A 25,883-nucleotide genomic window follows, 5' to 3' on the forward strand; every position below is an offset into this window, starting at 1 on the left:
CTGGCTAAATGGATACAAAAACAAGACCCATATATATGCTGTCTACAAGAGACCCACTTCATATCTAGAGACACATACAGATTGAAAATGAGAGGATGGAAAAAAGCATTCCATCTGAAAGCAGCAGTATAGATATTATTTTCAAGTACACATGGATTATTCTCCAGGATAGATCATGTGCTGGACCATAAAGCAAGCCCTGGTAAATTTAAGTGAATTGAAATCATATCAAGCTTTTCTGATCACAGCACTATGAGATTAGAAATCAACAAGAAAAAAAAACTGCAAAAAGCACAAACATGAGGCTGAATAATATGCTAATAAACAACCAATGGATGACTGAAGAAGTCAAAGAGGAAATCAAAAAATAGAGACAAATGAAAATAAGAACAGGATGATCCAAAATCTATGGGATGCAGCAAAAGCAGTTCTAAGAGGGAAGTTTATAGCGATACAAGCTTACCTCATGAAACAAGAAAAAAACCTCAAATAAACAACCTCACCTTACACCTAAAGCAACTAGAGAAAGAAGAACAAATGAAACCCAAAGTTAGTAGAAGGAAATAAATCATACAGATCAGAGCAGAAGCAAATAAAAGAGACCAAAACAAACAAAAAAGTCAAAAAACAATAGAAAAAAAATCAATGAAACTAAAAGCTGATTTTTCTGAAAAGATGAGCAAATTGCTAAACCTTTAGCCTGACTCATCAAGAAAAAAAGGGAGAGGCCCCAAATCAAGAAAATCAGAAATGAAAAAAATAGAAGTTACAACCAACACTACAGAAATGCAGAGGACCATAGGAGACTACCCTGAACAACTGTATGCCAATAAAACGTGCAACTGAGAGGAGAGAGACAAATTCTTAGAAAGGCACAATCTTCCAAGACTGAACCAGGAAGAAACAGAAAGTATGACCAGACTAGTTACCAGTACTGAGATTGAGTCAGTAATTAAAAAATATCCAACAAACAAAAGCCCAGGATCAGATAGCTTCACAGGCAAATCCTACCAAACATATAGAGAAGAGTTAATCCTTAACCTTCTGAAACTGTTCCAAAACAGTGCAGAGGAAGAAACACTTCTGACTCATTTTATGAGGCCACCATCACCCCAATACCAAAACCAAGGATACCACAAAAAAAAGAACAGACCAGGATCACTGATGAACACAGATGCAAAGTCCTCAGCAAGATACTAGCAAATCGACTCCATCAAGGCATTGAAGGGATCATACACCACGATCAAGTGGGATTTACTCTGCCAGGGATGCAAGGATTTTTCAATATCCGTGAATCAGTCAGGGTGACACACCACATTAACAAACTGAGGAATAAAACCTATATGATCATCTCAATAGATGCAGAGAATGCTTTTAATAAAACTCAACATCTATTTATGATAAAAACCTCTCAAGAATGTGAGCATAGAGGGAACATACCTCACCGTAATAAAGGCCATATATGACAAATCCACAGCTAACATCATACTCAATAGGAAAAAGCTGAAAGTATTTCCTTGGAGATCAGGAACAAGATAAGGAATCTTGCCACTTTTATTCAACATAGTTTTGGGAGTCCTAGCCACAGAAATCAGAGAAGAAAAAGGAATAAAAAGAATCCAAATTGGAAAATAAATGGTAAAACTGTCGCTGTTTGCAGATGACATGATACTATACATAGAAAATTCTAAAGACGCTACCAGAAAACTGGTAGAGCTCATCAGTGAACTCAGTAAAGTGGCAGGTCACAAAATTAATACACAGAAGTCTGTTGCATTTCTATATACTAACAATGAAATATCAGAAAGAGAAATTAAGTAAACAACCCCATTTACCATCACATCAAAAAGAATAAAATACCTAGAAATAAACCTCCCTAAAGAGACAAAAGACCTGTATTCTGAAAACGATGACACTGATGAAAGAAATTAGAGATGACACAAGCAGATAGAAAGATACACTGTGTTCTTGGATTGGAAGAATCAATATTATTAAAGGGTCATACTACCTAAGGCATCCTACAGATTCAGTGCAATTTCTATCAAATTACCAAAGGCATTTTTCACAGAACTAGAACAAAAAATGTTGAAACTTTGTGTGGAAACACAGAACACCCCAAATAACCAAAACAATCTTGAGAAAGAAGAAGGGAGCTGGAGAAATCATGCGCCCTGACTTTAGACTATACTACAAAGCTACAATAAACAAAACAATATGATAATGGCACAAACACAGAAATACAGATCAATGGAACAGGATAGAAAGCCCAGAAGTAAATCTACACATTTGTGGTCAATTGATCTATGACAAAGGAAGAAAGACTATACAACAGAGAAAAACGAGTCTCTTTAATAAGTGGGGCTGGGAAAACTGGATAGCTACATGTAAAAGATAGAACATTCTCTAACTTCATATACAAAAATAAACTCAAATGGATTAAAGACCTAAATGTAAGATCACTAATTATTAGAGATGCAAATCAAAACCACAATGAGTTATCACATTACACCACTCAGAATGGCCATTGTTAAAAAAAAAATTCACAAACAATAAATGCTGGACAGAGTGTGGAGAAAAGGGAACCCTCCTACACTGTTAGTGGGAATGTAAATTGATGGAGTCACTATGGAGAACAGTATGAAGTTTCCATAAAAACTAAAAATGGTTACCATATGATCCAGCAATCCCACTCTTGGACATATATCTTGAGAAAACTATAATTCAAAAAGATACATGCGCCCCAATGTTCATGGCAGCACTGTTTGCAATAGCCAAGACATGGAAGTAGCCTAGATGTCCATCGATAGATGAATGGATAAAGAAGATGTGTTATATATATATACAATAGAATGTTACTCAGCCATACAAAAAGAATGAAATAATGCCATTGCAGCAACATGGATGGACATAGAGATTATCATAGTAAGTGAATTAAGTCAGATAGAGAAAGACAAATATATGATATTGCTTATATGTGGAATCTAAAAATATGACACAAATGAAATTATTTAAAAATAGAAACAGATTCACAGACATAGAAAACAAATTTATGGTTACCAAAGGGGAAAGGCAGGGAGGGATAAGTTAGGAGTTTGGGATTAACAAATACATACTACTATATATAAAATAGCTAACCAACAAGGACCTACTGTATAGCACAGGGAACTATATTCAATATCTTGTAATAACCTATAATGGAAAAGAATCTGAAAAAGAAGAAATACATACGTGTGTGTGTGTATATATAGATATATACATACACATATAGCTGAATCGCTTTGCCATATACCTGAAACTGACACGACATTGTAAATCAACTATACTTCAATAAAAAAGAATATTGAAAAACAATGAATAAATAATGACTTCCTTACAATTGGGCACAGAACTACGAAAGAGAAGTTGAGTGTTCCGTAAGAGCACCTTATAATAGGAATACTGCCCTTATCTCAAGTCTCAGAAAGGAAGTGATTGTTGTGTCCAGTGTAATTCTAGACAGCCTGTCTATGTCAGTGGAGGGAAGGAGAGGCAGTGTGGGAAGGATGTTCCAAGTAGCAGAGGAACAGCTTATGCCAAAACCTTAGGAAAGGAAGGATCACAGTATATACTAGGGAAAGATAGAAAATCAATGTGGCTGGAAATAGAGGAAAGGAAAGAACAGGATGTGGGAGCTGAAGCTGAAATGACAACAGGTCCAGACCCCGAAGGGCCCAGTAGGTCCCATTAATGATTTAGGTCTTTCCTTAAATGTTATGAGAAACTACTGAAATAGTTTTGCTAGTAATTGGCATGATTGGATTCCTGTTCCCATAGCAAAGACTGTTCTGACTCAAGTGAAAGAATAGATTGGAAGAGGGTGAACCCAGACACAGGATCAAATTACAAGGCCATTATACTCATCCACAAAGAGATGCTGGCAGCTTCATTGAGGGGAGATGTAGTAAAGGAGACAGATTAGAGAGATTTAGGAAGTAAAAAGCAACAGAACTTAATGAGTGATAACAGGGTATACGGAGGGGACTAAGAAGGAAGAAGCAAAGAAGGCACTGAAGTCTTTGTCTTTAGTAACTGGCTGGATGGGGTCCATTTCACTGATACAGTGCAGAAAGCCCCACTGGAGAAAGGGTGGAACTAGAGAGTTTGGTTTGGGTAATGCTGGTTTAGTTTGAAGTACCTAGGGGACATCCAACCCAAGAGGTCAAATAGGTCATTGACTACTTGAATCTGAAGCTCAGGGGAATGTCCCTGATGAAAATAGGAAGATGAGCATTGCATATGGTAAAAGAAGACGAGGATAGTCCACGTAGGAGAGGATCTCTCTGTGTGTTATAGAGCCTATGAATTGTTCAGTTACATTTCAGAAACACTGAGTGTCCACTCTTTGCCAGGTCCTTTGCTAAAACCTGAGCACGTAAGGAAAAGGAAATACGTTCAATAAATAACATAGGATATCTCTTTGCCTAACCTACTCTCTATATCATCCAAGACACAGTCAGAGAAAACTCTTAGGCAAACTAAACTAAATGCATACCTAGCCCTGTGTTTCCTAGTCTCTGTTTCCATCTAACTTAAATCTCTCCAAGTTCATTTTATTCCTGTTTGTCCTTGATTGACATACAGACTAGTTGGTAAGCACATTTGTTATGTTAACTTCTTATGTTCTTGAAAAACCTTTTCTCAGTTTTGAGAGACGCCATCACCTTTGGCCTTGTCTTTTTGGAACAAGAGATGTAGGATTACTTCTTAGACTAAGAATGTGTTCTTGTTCTTTAAAAAATGAATCCATCCTCGGGCTATAAAATATTCCTCCCATATTTTGTAGGTTATAAATTACTGTTGACTTTCAGATTGTGATGATATTGACTCCACTTGTGAAAATTAGGCCCCACCCATTAGTCTGTTCCTAAAATAAGATTCCTTGGCAAAGTGAAATTTATAGCCTCTTTTATAGTTCGTATTCTTCAGAGACCCACGGCTTAAAATGGCCTACGTTTTAAGACAGTCTTTTTAAAGACATTGTCTTTTGACCACCTGTATCAGAATCCCTGGGGTGTGCTTGTTAAAAATAAAGAGCATTGAACCCTATCTTCCAAATGTTTTAAATACAGCTGGAATAAACCCCAATAATTTGCATTTTTACTAAGCACCCTGGATAATCTGTATTTATACTAGAATTTAAGAATCAGTGTTTTGAGGGGTGTCAAAATTTGTACATCAAACTATCATGCTGTACACCTTAAAATTATACAGTCATGTATGTCAACTATTTGTCAATGGAACTGAAAAAATTTGTACATCTATTATTAAAATTATGAGTTAATGAGAAAGTAAACAGTTTTGCAAGCCAGGTCAGTTTTTTACCAATTTTGAAGAATAATCAAGTCACAAGTGTTAAAAAATATTTAATAGGTATGGTTCAGCTACTCAGGGATAAAAAGATGGCGTTACACATATTACTTTTACAATACATTAAATTTCATGTGACAAAGGAACAGGGATGGATAGGAAAAACAGAGGAGAGTGCATGTGAGAAAGAGAGAAATAGAAAGTAAAACTTGGCTCAAGTACAGTCTTTCGTTGTTTGTGTGTGCGTTTTGCTTTAATCGGCATGCTCTGGGGGGTTCTTGTTATGCATGCGTTGTACCTTTGTGAATGTTTCTAGTATTCAACTTCTTTCCTGTCTCCAGAACTAGCAAGTCTCCCCTCACTTTCCCCCCCTAGGAAGAACGCCGTGTGATTTATGTTGGTAAAATCAGACCTGACACAACACGGACAGAACTGAGGGACCGTTTTGAAGTTTTTGGTGAAATTGAGGAGTGCACAGTAAATCTCCGGGATGATGGGTGAGAATCTTCAAGATTATTTCTTGTTTAGAAGCTGACATATGTAAAAAATTATGGCCATAAGATTACTAAGATGGGAATGCTTTGACAGATGACATGTTGAGTTCAGAACCTTATTTATTTTCTTTCATCCCTATTTATTAATCTTTCTAGTTGAGATTTCCTGTCCCAGAAATAAGTATTTAACTGCTTGACAGGACAATCACACTGATAAATGGATGCAGTGGTTCAGACGCTGGCACCGGTGAAGTCTTCGAAGTAGAAGGGGTTACAGTCGTTTATGCTAATACTGCCTCGCCGCTCTGAACTCCTCTTCTTTGTCCATTGCAGAGACAGCTATGGTTTCATTACCTACCGTTATACCTGTGATGCTTTTGCTGCTGTTGAAAATGGATACACTTTGCGCAGGTCAAATGAAACTGACTTCGAGCTGTACTTTTGTGGACGCAAGCAATTTTTCAAGTCTAACTATGCAGACCTAGGTATGGATTTCACTGTACATGGGATGAGGAATCCATAATGCAGAGCTCAAATGGAAGCATGTGTAAACCGGAGGCACGCTGGGTTGGCTGATCACTTAATTTTACTAGCAAGAATATTTGAACACAGATTTTATCCTGTTTTTTAACCCACAAGACCGCTTCAGAAGCAGGATGCTTAAGTTTTGGCAACAAAGAGCAGAAGCACATTCTTTCTACTGTCTGCCCAATGATGAACTTCTGCACTGTTTGTGTGTGTGTGTGCTTGTGTGTGTGTGTGGTGTGTTATGTTTTGTGTGTGCATATGCTGTGTGTATGTGTGGTATAGTGTGCCTGCCTGTGTTTAGGGTGTGTATATGTGTATACGTCTTTGTGTTTGTTTGTAATTTGCTGTTGCTTTCTGTGCCTGCCCTGAATCCTTTTGCACAAACTACAGCATTGGCATCACTGCTCTGCAGAAGAGAATATGCAAAAATCCTTTTTCCCTTCTTATCTCACAAACTCTTAGAAATGTTAACATTTTCTACAAATTACACTCTGAGAGGAAAAAATAAAATTTCATATGCTAAATCACATTATACTTTCTTTTGTTTTAAAGAAGGAAAAAAAAACCTGTTATTTTTTGAGTGCTTCCATATGCTAGGCACTGTGCCAAAGCTTTGTCAGCATTTTTCTCATTTAATTACCAGAACTATCCTCAGAAGTGGATATTATTATTATCATCCCCATTTTACAGATAAGGAAACTGAAGCATAGATAAGTATTCATTTTTTTCTGTCATCAAATTTGTATAGACTCAAGAGGTAAAATTTAGAAAATATAAAAAGATATCCAGAAAAATAGTAAAATTACCTGTCAGCCTATCACCTAGAGATAACCTCTATTACCTCATGTGTGATTTACAGTCCAGTATTTTGTCTCAGAATGTCTAATTTCTTATAGTTGGGGTCATATTATATATATATATATATATATATATTATATATATATATATATATATATATATATATATACACACACACACACACACATACATAAATACTTTAAAACTTTACTTTTCTCAATTATTATTCTACAAGTTCATTTTCCACTGTGATTCACAGGATTAAAGATAATTTACCAATATATTTTAATGGCTGTATGGTATTCTGTTAGTACCACTATGTTTAATCATTCCATTGCAGCTAAACATGTTTTCAACTTTTGATATTATAAATAAGGCCACAATGGACATCTTGATTTCCTTTTCAATTTCAATTTTGTTCCTCTTTGTATTATTCCCTATGTAATGTGTGTGTTGTAAACCTTTAAATCTCTTAATGAAAGGAAGGAAAATGCCAAATGTCTTGTGCATATAACAGAATTATTTTAAATCAATTTATAATAATAATTATGAAATTAACAGAAGAATCTGTTCCTAAGTACTATTATGTGTCTATCTACATTTGCTTTGGCTTAAAGAAAATAAAATGAATACCAAATACAGGGATTTTTTTTTTCTTCCTTCCACCGAAGTGACGTCTTTTCCTAGAGTAACTGATGCAAGTGTGGTGCATTGTTCAGGGGGATATGCTGTGATTCACTTCACAAGCTGAATAGACAGTGTGGAGCAGGGGGGGAGGCAGCTGACTGTTGGAGAGACAGAGGCCTCGGGATGAAGATATAAAAGGTGGCAAGTCATTTGTTCAAATGTTGGCTGATAAAAACAGTCAAGACAGATTGAAGTCTTGAGTTGATTTGACTTATTTTCTTCAGTGATGAAGGCCAGGGTGTTTCCTAGTCTCTCAAAACATCTAGAGTTTAAAATGAGCTACCTAGAGGGGCCTTTAGATCACAATTTATCACTGGGAGAGGGAGGATTGGATGGGCTTTCCAAATTGAACTGGAGCCTTCCTGAAACATTTCTAAGAAGAATGCTTCCTTCCTCATTATCTCTGTCTAACCAGCGGCAGTGGAATCTCTGCCATTGCCAGGCGAGCTCTGTATTTTCTGAAAAGTGTGTTTGATGTGCATTGTAGTATCATGGGTTTTTTCCAGTTCCCTCCAGCCTTACAGTTGCAGGAAGGGTAGTCGATCTGAGCGTAGGCATGGTGTAGTGGAGAGTGCCTTGGCTTTGGAATCTTGCAGGCCTGGTTTTGAAACCTGAGTTAGCTTCTGACCTTGAGCAATTAAGCTCCCTCTGCTTCTGGTTCTTCATTTGTGAAATACCTTCTAATGTTGTTGTGAAGATTAAATGCATGTTTGCGAAGCCCTTAGCACAGGGTCTGACATAAAATACGTTCTTAATACATAGTTGCTATAATAATAATAATTTTTTTAAAAGATGGTAATGAGAAGAAGTTAGAAACTTTAGGTTAATTTTAAATGGAAGAATCAATACCAGGGGACTAGCTTGGGAACTGGTCAGCATCATATGTGTCTTGTCTTTATTCCCTGAAGAGGTCAACTTTAGTGCTTCGGGCTATGAACATTGAATAAGGTGCACATGAGCATATACTGGACTCTTCGAGGGACTGGGAGCTTACGTGTATGTCCAAAGTGAAAATGATGTGATACCAATTAATTCTACCAAAAGTAAAGAGACCTATTGTCTTAGATAGATTTTACCCATTTTTTTTCTTTTTTTCTGCTTTCCCATATTGAGCTCATACATCCCATTTCTCTTCTTGTACAGCCACTTAGCAGTTGCTACAATACTATTAAAATAAATTAATATAAAACACAGTGATTCCAGTGACTGTTTATGAGCCAGATTTATAAATGGGACTCAGAATTCGAAGAGATGACCAGGCTTACCATGATGAAGCCAGTATTTAAATCTGGTTTCTGTAAATCTGTAATCTGTGTGTCTTTTATTTACTGTCTTATAAACAGATGGATCTTTCCACTTGCAAGAGCTTGACAAAAAATCTTAAAGAGGAAAGAGCAAAAGTAAATTAGGACCATAGGGGTCAGAATAGAAGGATAGGTCAGTACTCAGAATATGATCATTTTGATCACGAACTAGTTATGGTGTGTAACTTAAACATATAAGAAAAATTAAATAACATATTGGTCACAAATTCTTTATTAACTCCAAGATAAGCATTACATTATCATCACGTTGAACATATACATAACTTTACATAAACCCTTGCCATTCATTGATAAATCAACCCCAGATCCCAACAGAAGTATTTTCAATCCTAGTTTTTATAATATGCTGGCATTCAAGGTAAATACATTCATTCAACAAATATTAATTTGAGTACCTACTTTGTGCCAAAGATTTTCTAGGTGCTAGGAAGACAGTTGTGATGTGACTTGTTTCTCTTAATCCATTATTCTTATTTATAATAATTTTTAAACAATTCTTAGAGTGCCTTTCAGATTATTCCTGTAACATTTTTATTCTATCTTAGTTGTTTTGCAATATCGTTCCTTTAGTGGAGAGAAAGGAGTGGAGGGATTTATTGCCTCAGGAGTTGCACATAAACACATTCTGTCTTCAAGCAACAGAAAAGATGCTGTGGGTGCCTTCTGACATAGTATGCCCATGAGAGCTGGCAAATTTGTAAGCATCAACCAAACTGCTTCACGGTGAACAAACTGGAGAACCACTGTATCAAAAGGTTTTTAGTATTTGCTAATGAGAATAGAGAAACACTGAAATTCTGGGTTTCATGTAGAATAATCCAAAATTAAGACATTTTGAATATTCTCAAATTTTCCTCCAAGCAAAGATACACATATATGTTCTTGAAAGTTCTGTACTGACTTTATGTGACTCAGACTCCTGTCAGTGGAAGACTATGCTGTCTTCATCTACAATGCAAGTGGGATTCTGATTTCAGGCTAATCCCTAGCAAGGAGCAGAAGTTGTTTTTTTTTTTTTTTTTGTCTCTACACACAGAAAAATTTGATTTGAACAACAGCTGTTCATGAAGCTTTAGTTATATAAGGAAACTATGCATTAGGCTATGAAGAGAAAGGGATAAGTCAGTGTAATTTAAGATTGACCATTTAAAATTTTAATGAGGAAAGATTGGCCATTTTTGTCCTATTTTATTTAATGTCTGAGGCAGACTGTAATTGTTTGTCTTACCTAAAAAAAGGAAGGCAGGAAAGACAAGGGATGGTGAAAATTCAAAAAAAAAAAAGTGAAGAAATTTCCTTGTCTTTAAATCTAAGATGTCTTTAAATCCGAAATAGATTGAAGCTGGGGGGCGGGGTATCAGCCTGGTTCTCGAGAGCTTGAAGGGTTTCCAGCAGAACTGCTTGTGAGGTCAGCGACTTGTCTCCATGTTATCTAGTATTAGACTTTTCTGTCACTTTGAGCATTTCTATTTTGTAACTTAATCTGGGTAAAACATAGAAATATTCGTATTTTAGTAGGAGTTAATGTTTCTTGGAAAGGTTCTGTCATCCTTTAAAGTAAGTGCTTTCAGAAGAATGAATGTGTCTGCAAGAGGCTTTCTATTCTATTTCTAAGATGCTCTTTCTCAAGCCAAAAGCCCAGCAGATATATTTGACTTTTTTCAAAGATGTCAATGGAGAAAAATCAGAAATATTTAACAGAATTTTACTTTACCTCCAACATGGCTGAAATACATCACTTTGTTAAAGGCTGTTTGATGGAGCACGTGGAGCTTTACACAAAAGCTTACATGGACTAGTTTCGTCACACTTGCGTATTTTTCCTCTCCTATTAATGAGTAAAGAGGCTGAATTTGCCCTCTCTGGACATGAGGCGTTTGCCTAAACCTTGTAATTGGGAGAGAACTTGTGCCACTGTTGCTGGGGTCCATCATGGTACTGGAGTCCATGACAGGACCAGCTGTCCCTCCTGCTTCAGAGGAGAGCAGCAGTGTGATGAGTGGCTAAGGCTCTGAGGATTCTCTCTTCTACTCAGCTGGCCTTTGTGCTCAATGAAATCCGTCCCATTGGATAGGAAAATCAGCCCTAGCTTCTACTTTTGCCTCTCCAACTAAGCTTCTGAGGAGCCTTGGGTAGGTCATTGAACAGGCCAGGAACGGGGAAGAGGCTTATTTTTAAAGCATATTGATTGCATAAGTTGCTACTGAAAAGAAATATTAAAGCCAGTTCTGATTACCTCCCAGGAGCATTTAAGTCTAAAATGAGTCCGTAGATGAGTGTTTTGAATGCTCACCACTCCTTACCCTCTACAAATATATACATTTGGTATAAATATATAAATAAATAAATATAAATATTTGATAAACGAATTAATTAAAATATTGATATATATACCAGTGCCATATAAATACCTTACGCAAATGTCTATACATGTTAATGTGCATACATATAAATACTTTCTGCAAATGTATATCTGTATATATATGCATTATATATGTGCACTTCAATACCACATACAAATAAAAGTTGGGCATATTTTTAAAAGTGTATACACTTTTAAAACCTAACCTTTGGATAGGTTGCTATTGAATCAGGTCATCCTAAATGAGAGGATTGAGCTAATGACCGTCAGCCAAGGGTACATCTAACCTGGCTTGGGTTTCTTTCAGATTCAAACTCAGATGACTTTGACCCTGCTTCCACCAAGAGCAAGTATGACTCTCTGGATTTCGATAGTTTACTGAAGGAAGCTCAGAGAAGCTTGCGCAGGTAACATGTTCCCTGGCTGAGGATGACAGAGGGACGGTGAATACCTCACGGGACAGCGCGTCTTTCCCTAACAGACTATTGCAAGTCCGACTTAGGAATTTCTCCTGCTTTACACTCTCTGTACAAAAAAACAAAACAAAACAAAACAACAACAATACAAGAAGAACAACAACAATGGTTTACATGAACACAGCTGCTGAAGAGGCAAGAGACAGAATGGATATCCAGTAAGCACATGTTTATTCCTGGTGTCAGTTTCGCTTTCCCTGAGTCTCTTGGTGATGGAGTGTATGTTTGTGCGTGTGTGTGTGTGTGTGTGTGTGTGTGTGTGTGTGCTTGCCTGGTTTGGGGGAAGTCTGTATGTACAGGTGGGGACTGGGGGCACCTGACCAGAGCTTGCAAAGGCAAACCACTTCAAATGGCAGCAGTTCCATGAAGACACACTTAAAACCTAGAACTTCAAAATGTTCCTATTCTATTCAAAAGGAAAAAAAAATGCGTAAATTCAAAAGGAAAGAAAACTAACCAACCAACCACAAGCCACCCTAAAATGACAGCCACTGACGTCTGGGCATCAGCCTCCGTACTCTGTTTTTTAAAGAAAGTACAGAATCAACTTGAAGCAAGCTTTCTCTCGTAACATAACAATTATATGACAATCCCGAAGAAACCGCAGGTTCTGTAGAACTAATATCCTTTCTCTCTTTCTCTCTCTCTCCTTCTCTTTCTCTCTCTGCCTCTTCCTCTCTCTGCCTCTTCTTTTTTTCCTTTTTCCTTTTGCCATGGAATCTGGGTGGGAGAGGATACTGCGGGCACTGGAATGCTAAACTTTCCTAACATTTTGAAGTTCCTGTAGTTCGTCCTTTATCCTGACACCCATGTAAATGTCCAAGATGTTGATCTTCCACTGCAAATTTCAAAAGCCTTGTCAATGGTCAAGCTTGCAGCTTGCTCAGTGGTTCTTTCTGAGGAGCGAGCACGGTGTTACATTACTGATGAGAGTTGGGTAGAACTCTCCGGGATGTGTTCAGATAGTGTAATGGCTACATTCTCTGACGTAGTTAAGTATTTACAGATGTTAAATGGAGTATTTTTATTTTGTGTACATACTATTATACAATGATGTTCTTTTTTTGTTACAGCTATGCACTGTAAATGCAGCCTTCTTTTCCAAACTGCTAAATTTTTCTTAATCAAGAGTATTCAAATGTAATTATGAGGTGAAACAATTACTGTACACTAACATATTTAGAAGCTGAACTTACCGCTTATATATATTTGATTGTTAAAAAAAAAGGACAGTGTGTGTGTCCATTGAGTGCAGCAACAACAAATTGATGCTTTTTGCACAACCATCCCTTCTTAGGTGAGCTTTGATCTAAGCATCTTGTCAAAAAATATCCTAGTCCCCTAAAGGTATTAACAACTTATGCGATATTTTTCCACATTTTCTTGTTGCTTGTTTTTCTTTGAAGTTTTATACACTGGATTTGTTAGGGGAATGAAATTTTCTCATCTAAAATTTTTCTAGAAGATATCATGATTTTATGTAAAGTCTCTCAATGGGTAACCATTAAGAAATGTTTTTATTTTCTCTATCAACAGTAGTTTTGAAACTAGAGGTCAAAAATCTTTTTAAAATGCTGTTTTGTTTTAATTTTTGTGATTTTAATTTGATACAAAATGCTGAGGTAATAATTACAGTATGATTTTTACAATAATTAATGTGTGTCTGAAGACTATCTTTGAAGCCAGTATCTCTTTCCCTTGGCAGAGTATGATGATGGTATTTATCTGTATTTTTTATAGTTATGCATCCTGTATAAATACTGATATTTCATTCCTTTGTTTACTAAAGAGACATATTTATCAGTTGCAGATAGCCTATTTATTATAAATTATGAGATGATGAAAATAATAAAGCCAGTGGAAATTTTCTACCTAGGATGCATGGCAATTGTCAGGTTGGGGTTTAAGTGTTTCATTTGGGAAATTCAGCTTTTGCAGAAGCAGTGTTTCTACTTGCACTAGCATGGCCTCTGACGTGACCATGATGTTGTTCTTGATGACATTGCTTCTGCTAAATTCAATAAAAAACTTCAGAAAAACCTCCATTTTTGAGCATCAGGATTTCCTCTGAGTGTGGAGCCCCTGGAATGGAAGTCGCTAAAGTTTGGAGTGTGTATTCAAGTTTCTAAATTGAGATTCAATTACAGTTTGGCCAACATGACTTTTCTGGAAGACACGATATACCTACTTCTTAATCCTTAATCCTTCTTTTCCTTTCTCTCGACCCACAAGATCTTATCAAATGGATTTCACCCCCCCACTCCCACCCCGGCCGATGCAGCTAATTTTGACAGCTGCATTCATTTATCACCAGCATATTGTGTTCTGAGTGAATCCACTGTCTGTCCTGTCGGATGCTTGCTTGGTTTTTTGGCTTCTTCTTTCTAAGTAGATAGAAAGCAATAAGATACTATGAAATAAAAGAACTTGTTCACAGGTTCTGCGTTACGACAGTAACACATCTTTAATCCGCCTAATTCTTGTCGTTCTGTAGGTTAAATGCAGGTATTTTAACTCTGTGTGAACGCCAAACTAAAGTTTACAGTCTTTCTTTCTGAATTTTGAGTATCTTCTGTTGTAGAATAAGAATAAAAAAAAAGACTATTAAGAGCAATAAATTATTTTTAAGAAATTGATATTTAGTAAATCATATTATGTGTTTAAGGACCAGATGTGTTCTCTATTTTGCCTTTAAATTTTTGTGATCCAAGTTTAAATCCATTCTCCTTTTTGCCCTGGATTGTTGACATGAGTGAAATATTTGGTTTCTTTTCTTACCTATCAAAAGACAACACTACAGATTTCATGATGGAGGTGACTTTATCCCCTCTTCTGGCCTGACAAATACTGTTACCATGAAGATAGTTTTCCTCCATGGACTTCAAATTACATCTAAAAGCAGTGCAGAGGGAGAATCGCTAAACCCTCCAAACAAAGCTTTTGTATCTTATGCAGACACTGTGGGTAACCCATCAAAATGTAAACTGTGTTTCTTTTATTTTTGTTTTTAATTTTTTTTTTCTGAGAGAATATTTCAAATGAACACATGCACCCCATCATCCCTGGAGGCAAATTTCAGCATAGATCTGTAGGATTTTTAGATGACCCCGGGCCATTGCCTTCATGCTGTGGTAAGTACCACATCTTCAATTTTGGTAACTGAACTGGTGCTTTAGAAATGTGGGTTTTTTCTTTTTTTTTTTTTTTAAAGAGATGTAGCAGAATAATTCTTCCAGTGTAGCAAAACCAATTTTTGCTAAACGACTCCGAGAGCAACGCTTGGGCTGTCAACATTCAAAGCAGCAGAGAGGGAACTTTGCACTATTGGGGTGTGATGGTTGGGTCAGTTGGAAAAAAAAAAAAAGGAAACCTTTTCATGCCTTTAGATGTGAGCTTACAGTAGGTAATGATTATGTGTCCTTTTTTGATGGCTGTAACGAGAACTTCAATCACTGTAGTCTAAGACCTGATCTATAGATGACCTAGAATAGCCATGTAATATAATGTGATGATTCTAAATTTGTACCTATGTGACAGACATTTTCAATAATGTGAACTGCTGATTTGATGGAGCTACTTTAAGATTTGTAGGTGAAAGTGTAACACTGTTGGTTGAACTATGCTGAAGAGGGAAAGTGAGCGATTAGTTGAGCCCTTGCCGGGCTTTTTTTTTCCACCTGCCAATTCTACATGTATTGTTGTGGTTTTATTCATTGTATGAAAATTCCTGTGATTTTTTTTTTAAATGTGCAGTACACATCAGCCTCACTGAGCTAATAAAGGGAAACGAATGTTTCAAATCTACTTCTGCTTTTCTTATTTATCGTAACCAAACTCCTGGCATGTTTCTCAGATCAGTACACATTACTGGCTTATTATTATTCTATTTCCTCTCTGGATCTCCCTCCCCCTCCCCCTCTTTTCCATATTCATGGATGGCTTTCAGCTCTAAGGTAACGTGCACCTTCTGTATTTTACCTTGTCTCCTTTCAAACAGCAAAGGCGGACGTGGTGATTTCTGTAAGAAGTGACGTGGGGCTTTATCAAATGGATGAGCTCTGTTTTTGTACTTAACCCTGGAAAGTGTGACTTTTAAGTCCAAGCCATTGCTTCTAGTGAGAAACCTGCTAAATATTCAGCTTAGGAAGCAATTTGACTATAATGGACTGAATATTTTTTGAAGACTTGTAACAGAATACACCTCCCCGCTCCTCCATCATATGTAAGTCATCAGGTTAAATATGGGAGAAGCTGATAGACAGCTGCTGATACGACTTATTGTCAGGATGTCTACTGTGCCTCGTAGGCGACTGGTGGTCCTTGTGACTGAGAAGCCAGAGAATACATTATTTGCGCTCTGTCCTCCCCTGATTTCAGATAGTAGTCCCCATGCCCAACCGCTTACACTGCAAGATTCAGCATAAACCTAGCAATAGGAAAGGGGGCTAAATATATCCCAGCCCCTGGCCCCCTTTCTCCTACAGAAAAAAAAATGTTCATAATTATTGGAAATGTGAAAGAGCAATCAATAGTACACTGAAATCTGCTAAATGACGCAAGAGGCACTTCCCATGACTCTATTTCTATTTAATACCACTGTGAGATTTGCCAATAATTTTATCAAAATAGAAAATAAAAACCTACCGTTTATCAGTAACCTAAAATGAAAAAGGATATGAAAACAAATATATGTATGTATATGTGTGACTGAAACATTATGCTGTACATCAGAAATTGACACAACATTGTAAACTGACTACACTACAATAAAAAAGGCACAAAAAATAAAACAAAACAAAAATAAATGATTAGGAACAACAAAAAAAAAATCTACCATTATCTTGCCCAAATATTTCATTCATCTACAGCGGTGGATTCTAAGCACTTCTGAGATTCAGTGGATAAGCCTCAGATCCTAACTTATTTCCACTGGAGCTTAAACTGTATAGGACTTTTTAATTTAATTTAACTTAATTTAATTTTGGGGGGAAGTAAGCAGGTTCATTTACTTATTCTTAGAGGAGGTACTGGGGATTGAAACCAGGACCTCATGCATGCTAAGCCTGCACTCTACCATTTGAGCTATACCATCCCCCACTGTATAGAACATTTTTAGTCTTCTGGCTGGAATTAGAAAGGGCAATAGAATAACAAAAGTCTTCCTTTTTAAGGGCTAACTCCTTGCCCTTAAAACCTTTTTGAGGGTAAAGAGGGATTTTTAAGGAAAAAAAAAAAGTAGTAGCCGCTAGTCTTGTAGAGGAACATCCTGATTAGAGACAAAGGATTCATTTGACGTTGTCCTCAAACATTAAATCACTTCCATCCTTGATGATACTAATGGTGAAATAATTATTGAAACCAAAATTAGGCTGACAAAAATAAGTGAACACTGGATATGAACAGTTTATTTAAAAGGAGCTTGTTTCAATTCAGAAGTCCTCCACACTAAATCTGTTTAAAGTATACAATGTGATATTAGTTCAAAATTCTTTTTCAGCGTTGCCAGTTTTCACTGTCGCATTATTTAGCTAACCATTGGATGTATTTTACAGCTCTAAGAGCGTTAGTGTGCTCATTTGACACTAGTTGTTACTAGCTACACAGTTGTAACTCAGTATTAATTACAAAATATTTTAACCAAGGTGTCCCTTTTTGCAATAGTTACTTGTATTAATCTTACATTCTGCCATTCTTTCTTGCGAGTCCTTGTTTTCAAACACATGATACACTATTATAAATCAATCTTCGCGCTTTATCAAACAGCAGAGGGTAATAAAGAAGGTCACAGCTCACAGAGGCGCTCCTTGGAGGTTTGTAACACCATGATTTAAATCTCAGAAAGATTTAATCAAAGGCTGAATTAATCCCTGGGGGAAAAGACGTTATATAGATTCTATTGATGGGCACAAAGCAGCCTATTTCTTTTCACTGCTCTCTGTTAACATGTTGGGGAAGAGGAACAAAGTTTTTCTGTGGGAAAGAAAATAAGATTTCCTGGGTGGGGGAGGGGTAATATGCAATGACCTTTGCGTCAGGTTTCTTCCCTCTCATTCAAGATGGTCCTTTTTATGCCACTTGCCATGATGTTATCTACTCTTTCAGTGTGTGGTGAAGTTAAATGCCCTCCGCCCTCCTGCTCCCCTCAGTGCCCCCCTTGTGATTCCAGTAATTCTGCAAAGTCCCCAAAGCTCCACTCCAGTCAAGCATGTGGAATGCGCAGGTCACATGAACTGGTTTCCAAGGCTTCTGTTGTAATCAGGTGACTGCCCCGGGGGCAAATTCTCAGCATTCAGGGACACTGGAAACTTGCAGGAAGAAATGACTTTAAAATTCGGGTGTTTCTAGGACTGGGTTCTACTGAAAAGTCTAACACTGTTTCTTGATTAGGATATATGCTAAGGACCAGATGCCACCGCCTTCCCATACACCTCTTTCCTTGTCCATAATTCTATAAGATTGTGATACTCCTTTTAACCCTAAAACCATTACTTACCATTGGCTGACTTATAAAAGGGGCAACGTGGAACTAATTGACAAAAGTGAGAGAACTTTTGGAGGAGAAAGCCAAATGACCCTATAATATTTTCATGATTAAATTAAATGAGCATCATTACACATGCACATATGCACACCAAGACATTATTATAATCAAGCACCTTAAAATATGATACTGTTCCAAATTTATGCATATAGCCCTTACTGAAGGCAAGTAGCTAGTGTGATATTTGAATTTGCATATTGACCATTTTCATATATTTTCATATATTAATTTCTTTAGTAGGAAGAAGCTGAACGATTAGGGAAAATCCTGGGGTGATTTAGGAAAAAATATTATGCTTCTGCTCGGTTTTGAACATCAGGAGCCCTTGGCAACATTATCTTTTTTTTCCCCCACATAGTTTTCTGTGATGGATTTCCAACAAGATGACATCCAAGTGAAAGCGGAAATTAAATGGGAAGGAAAGAATGTTAAGTGCTAAAATCCTAAATAGCGTATTAGACTACTTAATTGGAGAGAATTTATTTTTGCCGCTGTTCAGGACTATTGTTGAGCTTCTCTAACGATACTAAGTGATGGGGAAAGAAGGGGCTGTAGTAAAACAGTTAACGCACAACGCCCTCCAGCTAGTCGTTGAGGGAATTCGTAGGTACTTCCCTTTGATTGACTTTGGTGGTGTTGAAAATCATTCCTATCAATGCTCTCACACTTCGTTTCCAGCCAGGTCTCTGGCTAATTCCAACCAGAGCTCCACAGTGCACTTAAAAGACTTAAAAGAAAATGAGACTGCGCTCGCTCCTAGTTTAACCATTTAGCAGTCTGCAGCTTGATTGCTTTACCCTTTAATCAAGTGACTCACGTTTCATAGTGCTCAGAGGTACGGCCCTCTGTAAGCGCTTCACTGTTTGTTGGTAGGACTATGTGTTCACTGTCCCGGAATGATGATTAATTACTCCACTTCCTAGAGAAGGAAAAGTTGGTAAACGGGTCACACAGCGTGATGCGGCCATGCTACTTTCATTTGAGGTGACTTAATGATCAAGGGCATTGCATGGCCTGATTTTCCTCCAGTTATCTGGCTACATGGAATAAAACATCCTGGTACTATTCCGTGAGCTGTCTTTCCCAGGGTCAACATCCGAATTGCAGGTCAGACCATTCGGCAGGAGAACGATTGGAGGGAAAGCAAGAATTGGAGCTCACCACCTCATGTCTGGCCTCTGTGTCTGAGGATAGGAGGTACCTGTGTGTCAGGGCTGACATTTCCCCATTTTTCATGGCAGGAATGGTGGTGTACAAAGGGAGTGTCCATGTACACACCTGATGAATGAAACAATTCACAGAGAGCTCATAAGCGTTCATTTGTCACATGGTGCCAGAGTCTCATTGAGCCACGTTCTGCCACAACACACCATGGCAAAGACCAAGACTAGAAAGGTCAGCTGAAGGAAAGAGAAGGATAAATAGAAAGTTAACCAAACACAATTGAACTTCAGGTACAAAGCAAGGTTTGGACACAGATTCCCCATGGTTTCTTACTTGCCTTTTGTACCGACTCGTTCTATGGGATTATATAAACAAAAGGGGCAATTGTACAGCTCAGCCTGTGGAGCTGTGAATGAGAGATTGGCCCTTACAAAGCTGGTTCTATAGGTGTGTGTGTGTGTGTGTGTGTGTGTGTGTGTGTGTGGTTCAGTGTTAGCTCAACAGCAGCTGGCCTTGACCCACCTGGCGTTTGCTTGGAGGAGTTATTAAAATTCTGTTGATTGCCTGGGCTACTAGATGGGTGGGAGGCTCTTAGGGATGTCCATAACCATGTTTTGCAGCTTTATTTTTATGGAACGATTGAAAAAAAAAAAAAACTTCCCCTGTGTGCATACAATAAACAGGGCTCTTCACGTCCCAAGGATGCGTTGCAGGAGATCCCATTTCTTACTTTTGATTCATTCAGGTTTTCTGTCCCCAGAATAGCCATCTGCAGCAAGGCAGCTTCACAGACTTCCAGCACTTTGAAGGTTAAACTTGAACCCCTTCAAAATTCATACCTGTTAGGTACCATGCAGACATTCGAATTCATGGCATTGGGGTGATTTAAAGGCATTATTTTCTTTTTTCCCACACTCCTAAAAACTTAGCCTTAACCAATGCCATTTGGGAACTTGATCAGTTTGGAGGCTTCCCGTCTTAGAATTAGGTCTTAGTGGCATACCTGGCTCTCTCGCTGCTCAGCAGTTTCAACTTGACCTGACACTTCTCTTCTAATATCTTGATTTTCAAGTTAGATGAATTTTTTTGTTGCAGTAAAAGGAGGCTAATGTGGAAACTCTAGCCTCCATTTGAAAGTCCAGCCAATTGAAGGTGCGACTACAACAATGAAGATGAAGCTAATGACCGTGATGATAGCAATGAATATTTACTGTGGGCTTGCAGTCTTGGGGTCACTTTGCTTAACCCTGTATGTGAATTTTCTTAACAAACCCTCCTAACTAATGGATGAGGCAGGAGTACAGCTATTCTCATCCTGTCGGTGAGGAAGCGGAAGTGCAGAGAAGTAACTGCCAAGATTTGGGTGAAGTCCAGTTGACCCCAAATTTACTTAATTGGCTATTGTGCTATAGATAATGCCTCTACCAATAAAATACCGATGCCCAAAGGGTAGCATTTTTTCATTGGAAGCGATTGCACAGTTTGTGTGGTTTTGCTGTTACCACCTTGTGAGAGCCAGACTGTGCAGATAACGCGTTCATTCTGTCCATGTTCACTGAACACTTCATATAGGCCGGAAACCACACCAGGTACTAGGAACAGAAGGGGCTAGTTGCAATACAGTAAGAAAAAATAAACTGTGTATTCACTGTTAGCACCAGCAGGGCACTGGGGTGAGAGAGCGTGGGTGTGTGTGTGCATACATATACATGTGTGTATATGTGTATATGTACACCTGACCCTTGAATAACACGGGGGTTAGGAGTGCCTACAACATACACAGTCAAAAATCTGAGAATAACTTTGCAGTCAGGCCTCCATATCCATGGTTCTGCATCACATCATATTTAAAAATCCATACTTAAAAACCCACGTACAGGTGGACACTGGCAGTTCAAATCTGTGCTGCCCAAGGGTCAACTCTATGTGTATACATGTATGTATATATTTGTGTGTGTGTGTGTGTGTTTTATGGGAAATATTTTGCTGTGTAACGTCTGTGAGGTTGAGGCCAGAGATTCTCATCCTTAATGGGCAGGAATGGCAAAGTGCTGTAATCCCGCGGTACACAATTTGATTTAAAAGCCAATCAGCTTTCAACAAAGTAGACCTCCTCTCTATATTCAAATGACTTTAGAGCTGATTGACCATTACCACTGAGGTATTCCATCAGTGATAACAATCATCAATATTTTACAGCTCTTTATGGTTTTCCAAGCACTGTTGAAAAGTTTCTGGTTTAAAGCTAGGATTTGTGACAAGCTACAGGCATCTTGACTGGCCATCTTTTGACTGAACACCTCCTATTTCCTGTTTGGTCATTGTTATCTTGAATATCAGCTAGTCATGACAGAGTACCTTCTCAACATTTCGCAGAGGTCTTTGTCTGGCTTTCTCTCTATAGCGCTAACCCTTCTACAGTTAGGTCTTAAGATCGCTGAGGAAATCAGTCACAAGACACTCACAGGTCGGGTTTATGGGTGGCCTTTGTGGGGTCATGTTCACGTTGTGTCTGGCACCAGTGGCAGAGAAAAGAGGACACAGTTTCTAACACTGCAATATTTGGGCTTCATTTGCAACCCAGTGGCCGAGCTCCACGAGATCAGCTAAAATTACAAAGAGGGAGAGAGGGGTAGTTGATCACGGACTTTGGTCTTTGGAATTCTATGAACCTTAAAAAAATAGTCCAGGGCTTCCGTCTCCATAGTGAGAGAAAACATTCCAACAAAGGTTTAACAATGGCTGCAAAATAGACATTGTCACAGACTCTTTCAAAAATGTTTTTAAGCCTCAATTAAAAAACATTTCAAACAGACAGGTAAGTGCATGAAATAATAGAGTAAAACCCTATGTATTCACTTCCTAGATTTATGAGATCTTAACATTTTACCCTCTATGCTTAAGATTGCTTTTAAAACTAATCACATCCCCATCTCTTTTTTTCCCCTTCCCTCCTCCGTAGACCTGTCTCCTGCAGTTAGTGTGTTGTTATTCCCATCCATTTCTTTTTCTCTTAACTACATTTCCGTGTATCGAAAAGTAAGATGCAGTATTATTTTGTGTCTTTTGAAAATTTACATAATGTTCTACTGTATGTATCCTTTCAGCAATTTGCCAGTGGTGCCTTTTAATGCAAATGCAATTAGAACAATTCAGCCTTGCTGTAAGCCAGAAGGAAATCCTTCTTTCCAGGTGTTTGGAGTTGCCATAGCAGCTGCTCCAACTGTCCCAGCTAATCATTCTTCACAGCATTCCTTACATTCATCTTGGTTTCCTATTTATCACTTTGGCTCATGGGTAAGTGCATTTATGCAATATCTTTAAAAGTCTTTGACCCTTGATCCAAACCTTTCTCCTACTTACTGAGTGGTTATGAAGTTGTTCCAAGGGAATAGGAGATCATAAAATCACAGCTGAAGTTGGAAACCTATACCTAGGTAGGTTGTTTTTTTTTTTTTTAAATAATAGAATGGATTCTGATTTTTCTTCTTTGTTAAGTCAGAGATATTTGCCAGATCCTTAAACTTCCCATTCCCAACATACCTGTGAGTGGTCATGCCCTCTCTAGAGAGGACATTGGGGAGCCCCAGCACTGAAGAAATTATTTCTTGTAATAGTAACCGATTAAACTAGTTACCAGCTGGGGAGCATGTTTCAGCACTTAAGTTAATTGAACTGTTGCAAACGAAATATGATTCTAAATTGTTTCAGTATTCCAAAGCACTTCATGCGTGCAGATAAAAATGAAAAAATATTACCAAATTGGTTTGAAATGTGCAAATCAGGCATATAGCGCTGACATTTAGATCTCTGACCTGATAACTCTGCAGTAGGCACCTTGAAAAACTTTTCGGGCTAATTTTTTTTTCGTCTTTTGCTGAGCTCTCCTTTGAAATCCCTGAACCACTACTTGATGCGATATTCAATAAGTGGAAGTCAGGCTGCAATCAGAAAGGGAACTGTCTGCATCAGGGTTTTTCTACCAATGTTCCCAGAAAATAATCTCTTTGTGATTCATTTCATGGGCCAAGTAAGAAAGGATTTGTTGAAAGGAGGTTGGGCTTCATAGAGGAAATGCAGTATTTTTTTTTTTTTCCCTGGGGGAATCTGGTTAGAACTTGGTTTGTGGATCTGTTTGGAAGGCATGGTTCTCCTTGAGGGGGTGGCCTTTCTGTACTGAGAACCACTGTACACAGTGAATATTTAAATTCAAGAAGGAGGTGGTCCTAAGGTCAGTCTGGATGGCAGAAGATGCAACTTCTCCATCGGGTAAGTCCCTTCTCCTTCATGTCTCCCCCATCAGCCAACAAATATAGAGATGCTATTTCATTTCCAGAGCTCTCTGTTGCTATGAGTTTTCCAACTCTCTACACAGATCAGGCCCAGGGCTGAGACTGAATGGGTTGTTTAAGAAGCTTGGATGAGCTGTGAACCTCTTGACAGGTTAATGAATCATCATGAGTAACAAGTTATGCAAGATTTGTGGCAACTCTTACACCCCTCCAAGGCTGCCCCTCCCCCTCCCAAAGGAAACTTAAGAGTAAGATGAAGTGAAATATCATATCCACTGACTTCATGGACTCTATTTGAGAAGATAAATAAAACTGAAAGAATTACAGAGTGAATGTCACGATGAGGGTCTTTGAGGACACAATCAAGGATGCTCAGGGTCGCAGACTGTAAGTCCCTGGCTTCAGGTCACACAGTGGTAGAGTTTGTGTTAGGAAATGGGCTGTCATAGTTGTTTCAGTGACACCACAAGTTGCTGGGCACAGTAAAATATCAGACCATGAACCAGTAACACCCTGCCAAGAACAAGCCCATGCAGAACAGAGTCCATGAGGACAACAGGGATACTGACTGACCAGTCAGGTGTGGCAAGAAGGGAGGCGGACTCCACCTAAGTACAGATAAGGCAGCTGCACCCATAGGAAGAGCTGAGAGGTTCATGGCAGATTCCTTACTCTAAAATGTATCTTCTGTGGCTCAACCAATAGAAGATGGAAATTCAACACTTGGTGATTCTTGTATTTTTGAATTAAACTGAAAGTTCTCTTGGGAAAGATGATAAACTCTGGCCATTACCAGTTCCAGCTCACTGTTGCTCAGATCATTTCAAGATGACAGGTGGTTGTGTCTGATCAAAAGTGAGAGAAGTCTGGATACCGAAGCCCTCACTACCTGGAGGAAGGCTGGAAGGGACAATGACACTGGGCGGTCAGAAGGATGTATAGCCAGTGTGTCACTGCCTTCACAGTCATGGTGAAGTTTGAGTGGGTTCCCGCAAGGAGATGTAGTGTTCCTTTATAGTCTCAATATTTCAGGGACTTTCTTTCCCACTTATTTAGGCATTCATTAAATATTTATTTAATACCCACTTCAGCTGGACCTGGAAGGGATGAATTGTGTAGTTCTTCCATTTAAGAAACTCCTAAGCAAGTGTGGAGGTTTACACAGTGCTTGACAAACTTTAGAAAAATGCCTATGTCCCAGACACTGTTTTAGTCACCAAAGTAGCAAAAATCAATGAAAGAGAGACCCTGTCCTCAGGCAATTTGCAAATGAATGAATGCACACATAGAATGAGCAAATAATACAGGAATGTCCCAAGATCTATGGCAACAAATCTGTAACTCATAAGGGAGACGAGACAGTGAAAGCTTCATGGGCCTTTATTACAAGAGCTCACCTTGATGCGTGGAACTAAGCAGCGGAAGAATCAGAAGTGGTAAATTTCTCCTTCTCCGGATCGCGCCTTGAGCGGGGAATGTTCAAGATCTCCCTAATCTGCCTGCTTATGAACACTTGCCATCTTTCATTGACTTGGTTCAAGTGTTACCTTCTCCAGAAGAATTTTCCAGACCTCTCTCTCCCCATGTTCTGCCCTAGATTTGTAGAGCTGACTCCCATTTTTTTTTAATTGAAGTGTAGTCGATTTACAATGTTGTGTAAATTTCTGCTGCACAGCATAGCGACTTAGTTATATATATGTTCTTTCCATTATAGGACATTACAAGGTATTGCATATATTCCCTGTGCTAGACCGTAGGACCTTGCTGTCCATCTATTTGGTATATAGTAGGAGTATCTGCAATTCCCAGACTCCCGATTTATCCCTCCCCACCCCTTCCCCCCACCCCATAACTGTAAGTTTGTTCTCTA

General features: G+C 38.2%; 1 protein-coding gene and 1 long non-coding RNA gene across 8 annotated transcripts in view; both read left to right on the plus strand.

The window, feature by feature from the left end:
- PPARGC1A (PPARG coactivator 1 alpha) overlaps positions 1 to 14,179 on the plus strand; it is a 97,261-nt gene extending 83,082 nt beyond the window's left edge. Inside the window, exons 11-13 of the mRNA XM_006207014.4 lie at positions 5,722 to 5,843; positions 6,174 to 6,325; positions 11,848 to 14,179. Of these exons, the coding sequence (XP_006207076.1) occupies positions 5,722 to 5,843; positions 6,174 to 6,325; positions 11,848 to 11,951 (378 nt within the window). The 3' untranslated portion in view covers positions 11,952 to 14,179. The remainder of the gene's footprint in view (positions 1 to 5,721; positions 5,844 to 6,173; positions 6,326 to 11,847) is intronic.
- An 8,272-nt stretch (positions 14,180 to 22,451) lies between these two features.
- LOC140700553 (uncharacterized) overlaps positions 22,452 to 25,883 on the plus strand; it is a 77,887-nt gene continuing 74,455 nt past the window's right edge. For all 7 annotated transcript variants that reach the window (XR_012078963.1, XR_012078957.1, XR_012078959.1 and 4 more), the window contains exon 1: positions 22,452 to 22,539. This is a non-coding gene — a long non-coding RNA (uncharacterized lncRNA). The remainder of the gene's footprint in view (positions 22,540 to 25,883) is intronic.

The sequence above is a fragment of the Vicugna pacos genome, chromosome 2, assembly GCF_048564905.1.
Source record: "Vicugna pacos chromosome 2, VicPac4, whole genome shotgun sequence".
NCBI lineage: Eukaryota > Metazoa > Chordata > Mammalia > Artiodactyla > Camelidae > Vicugna > Vicugna pacos.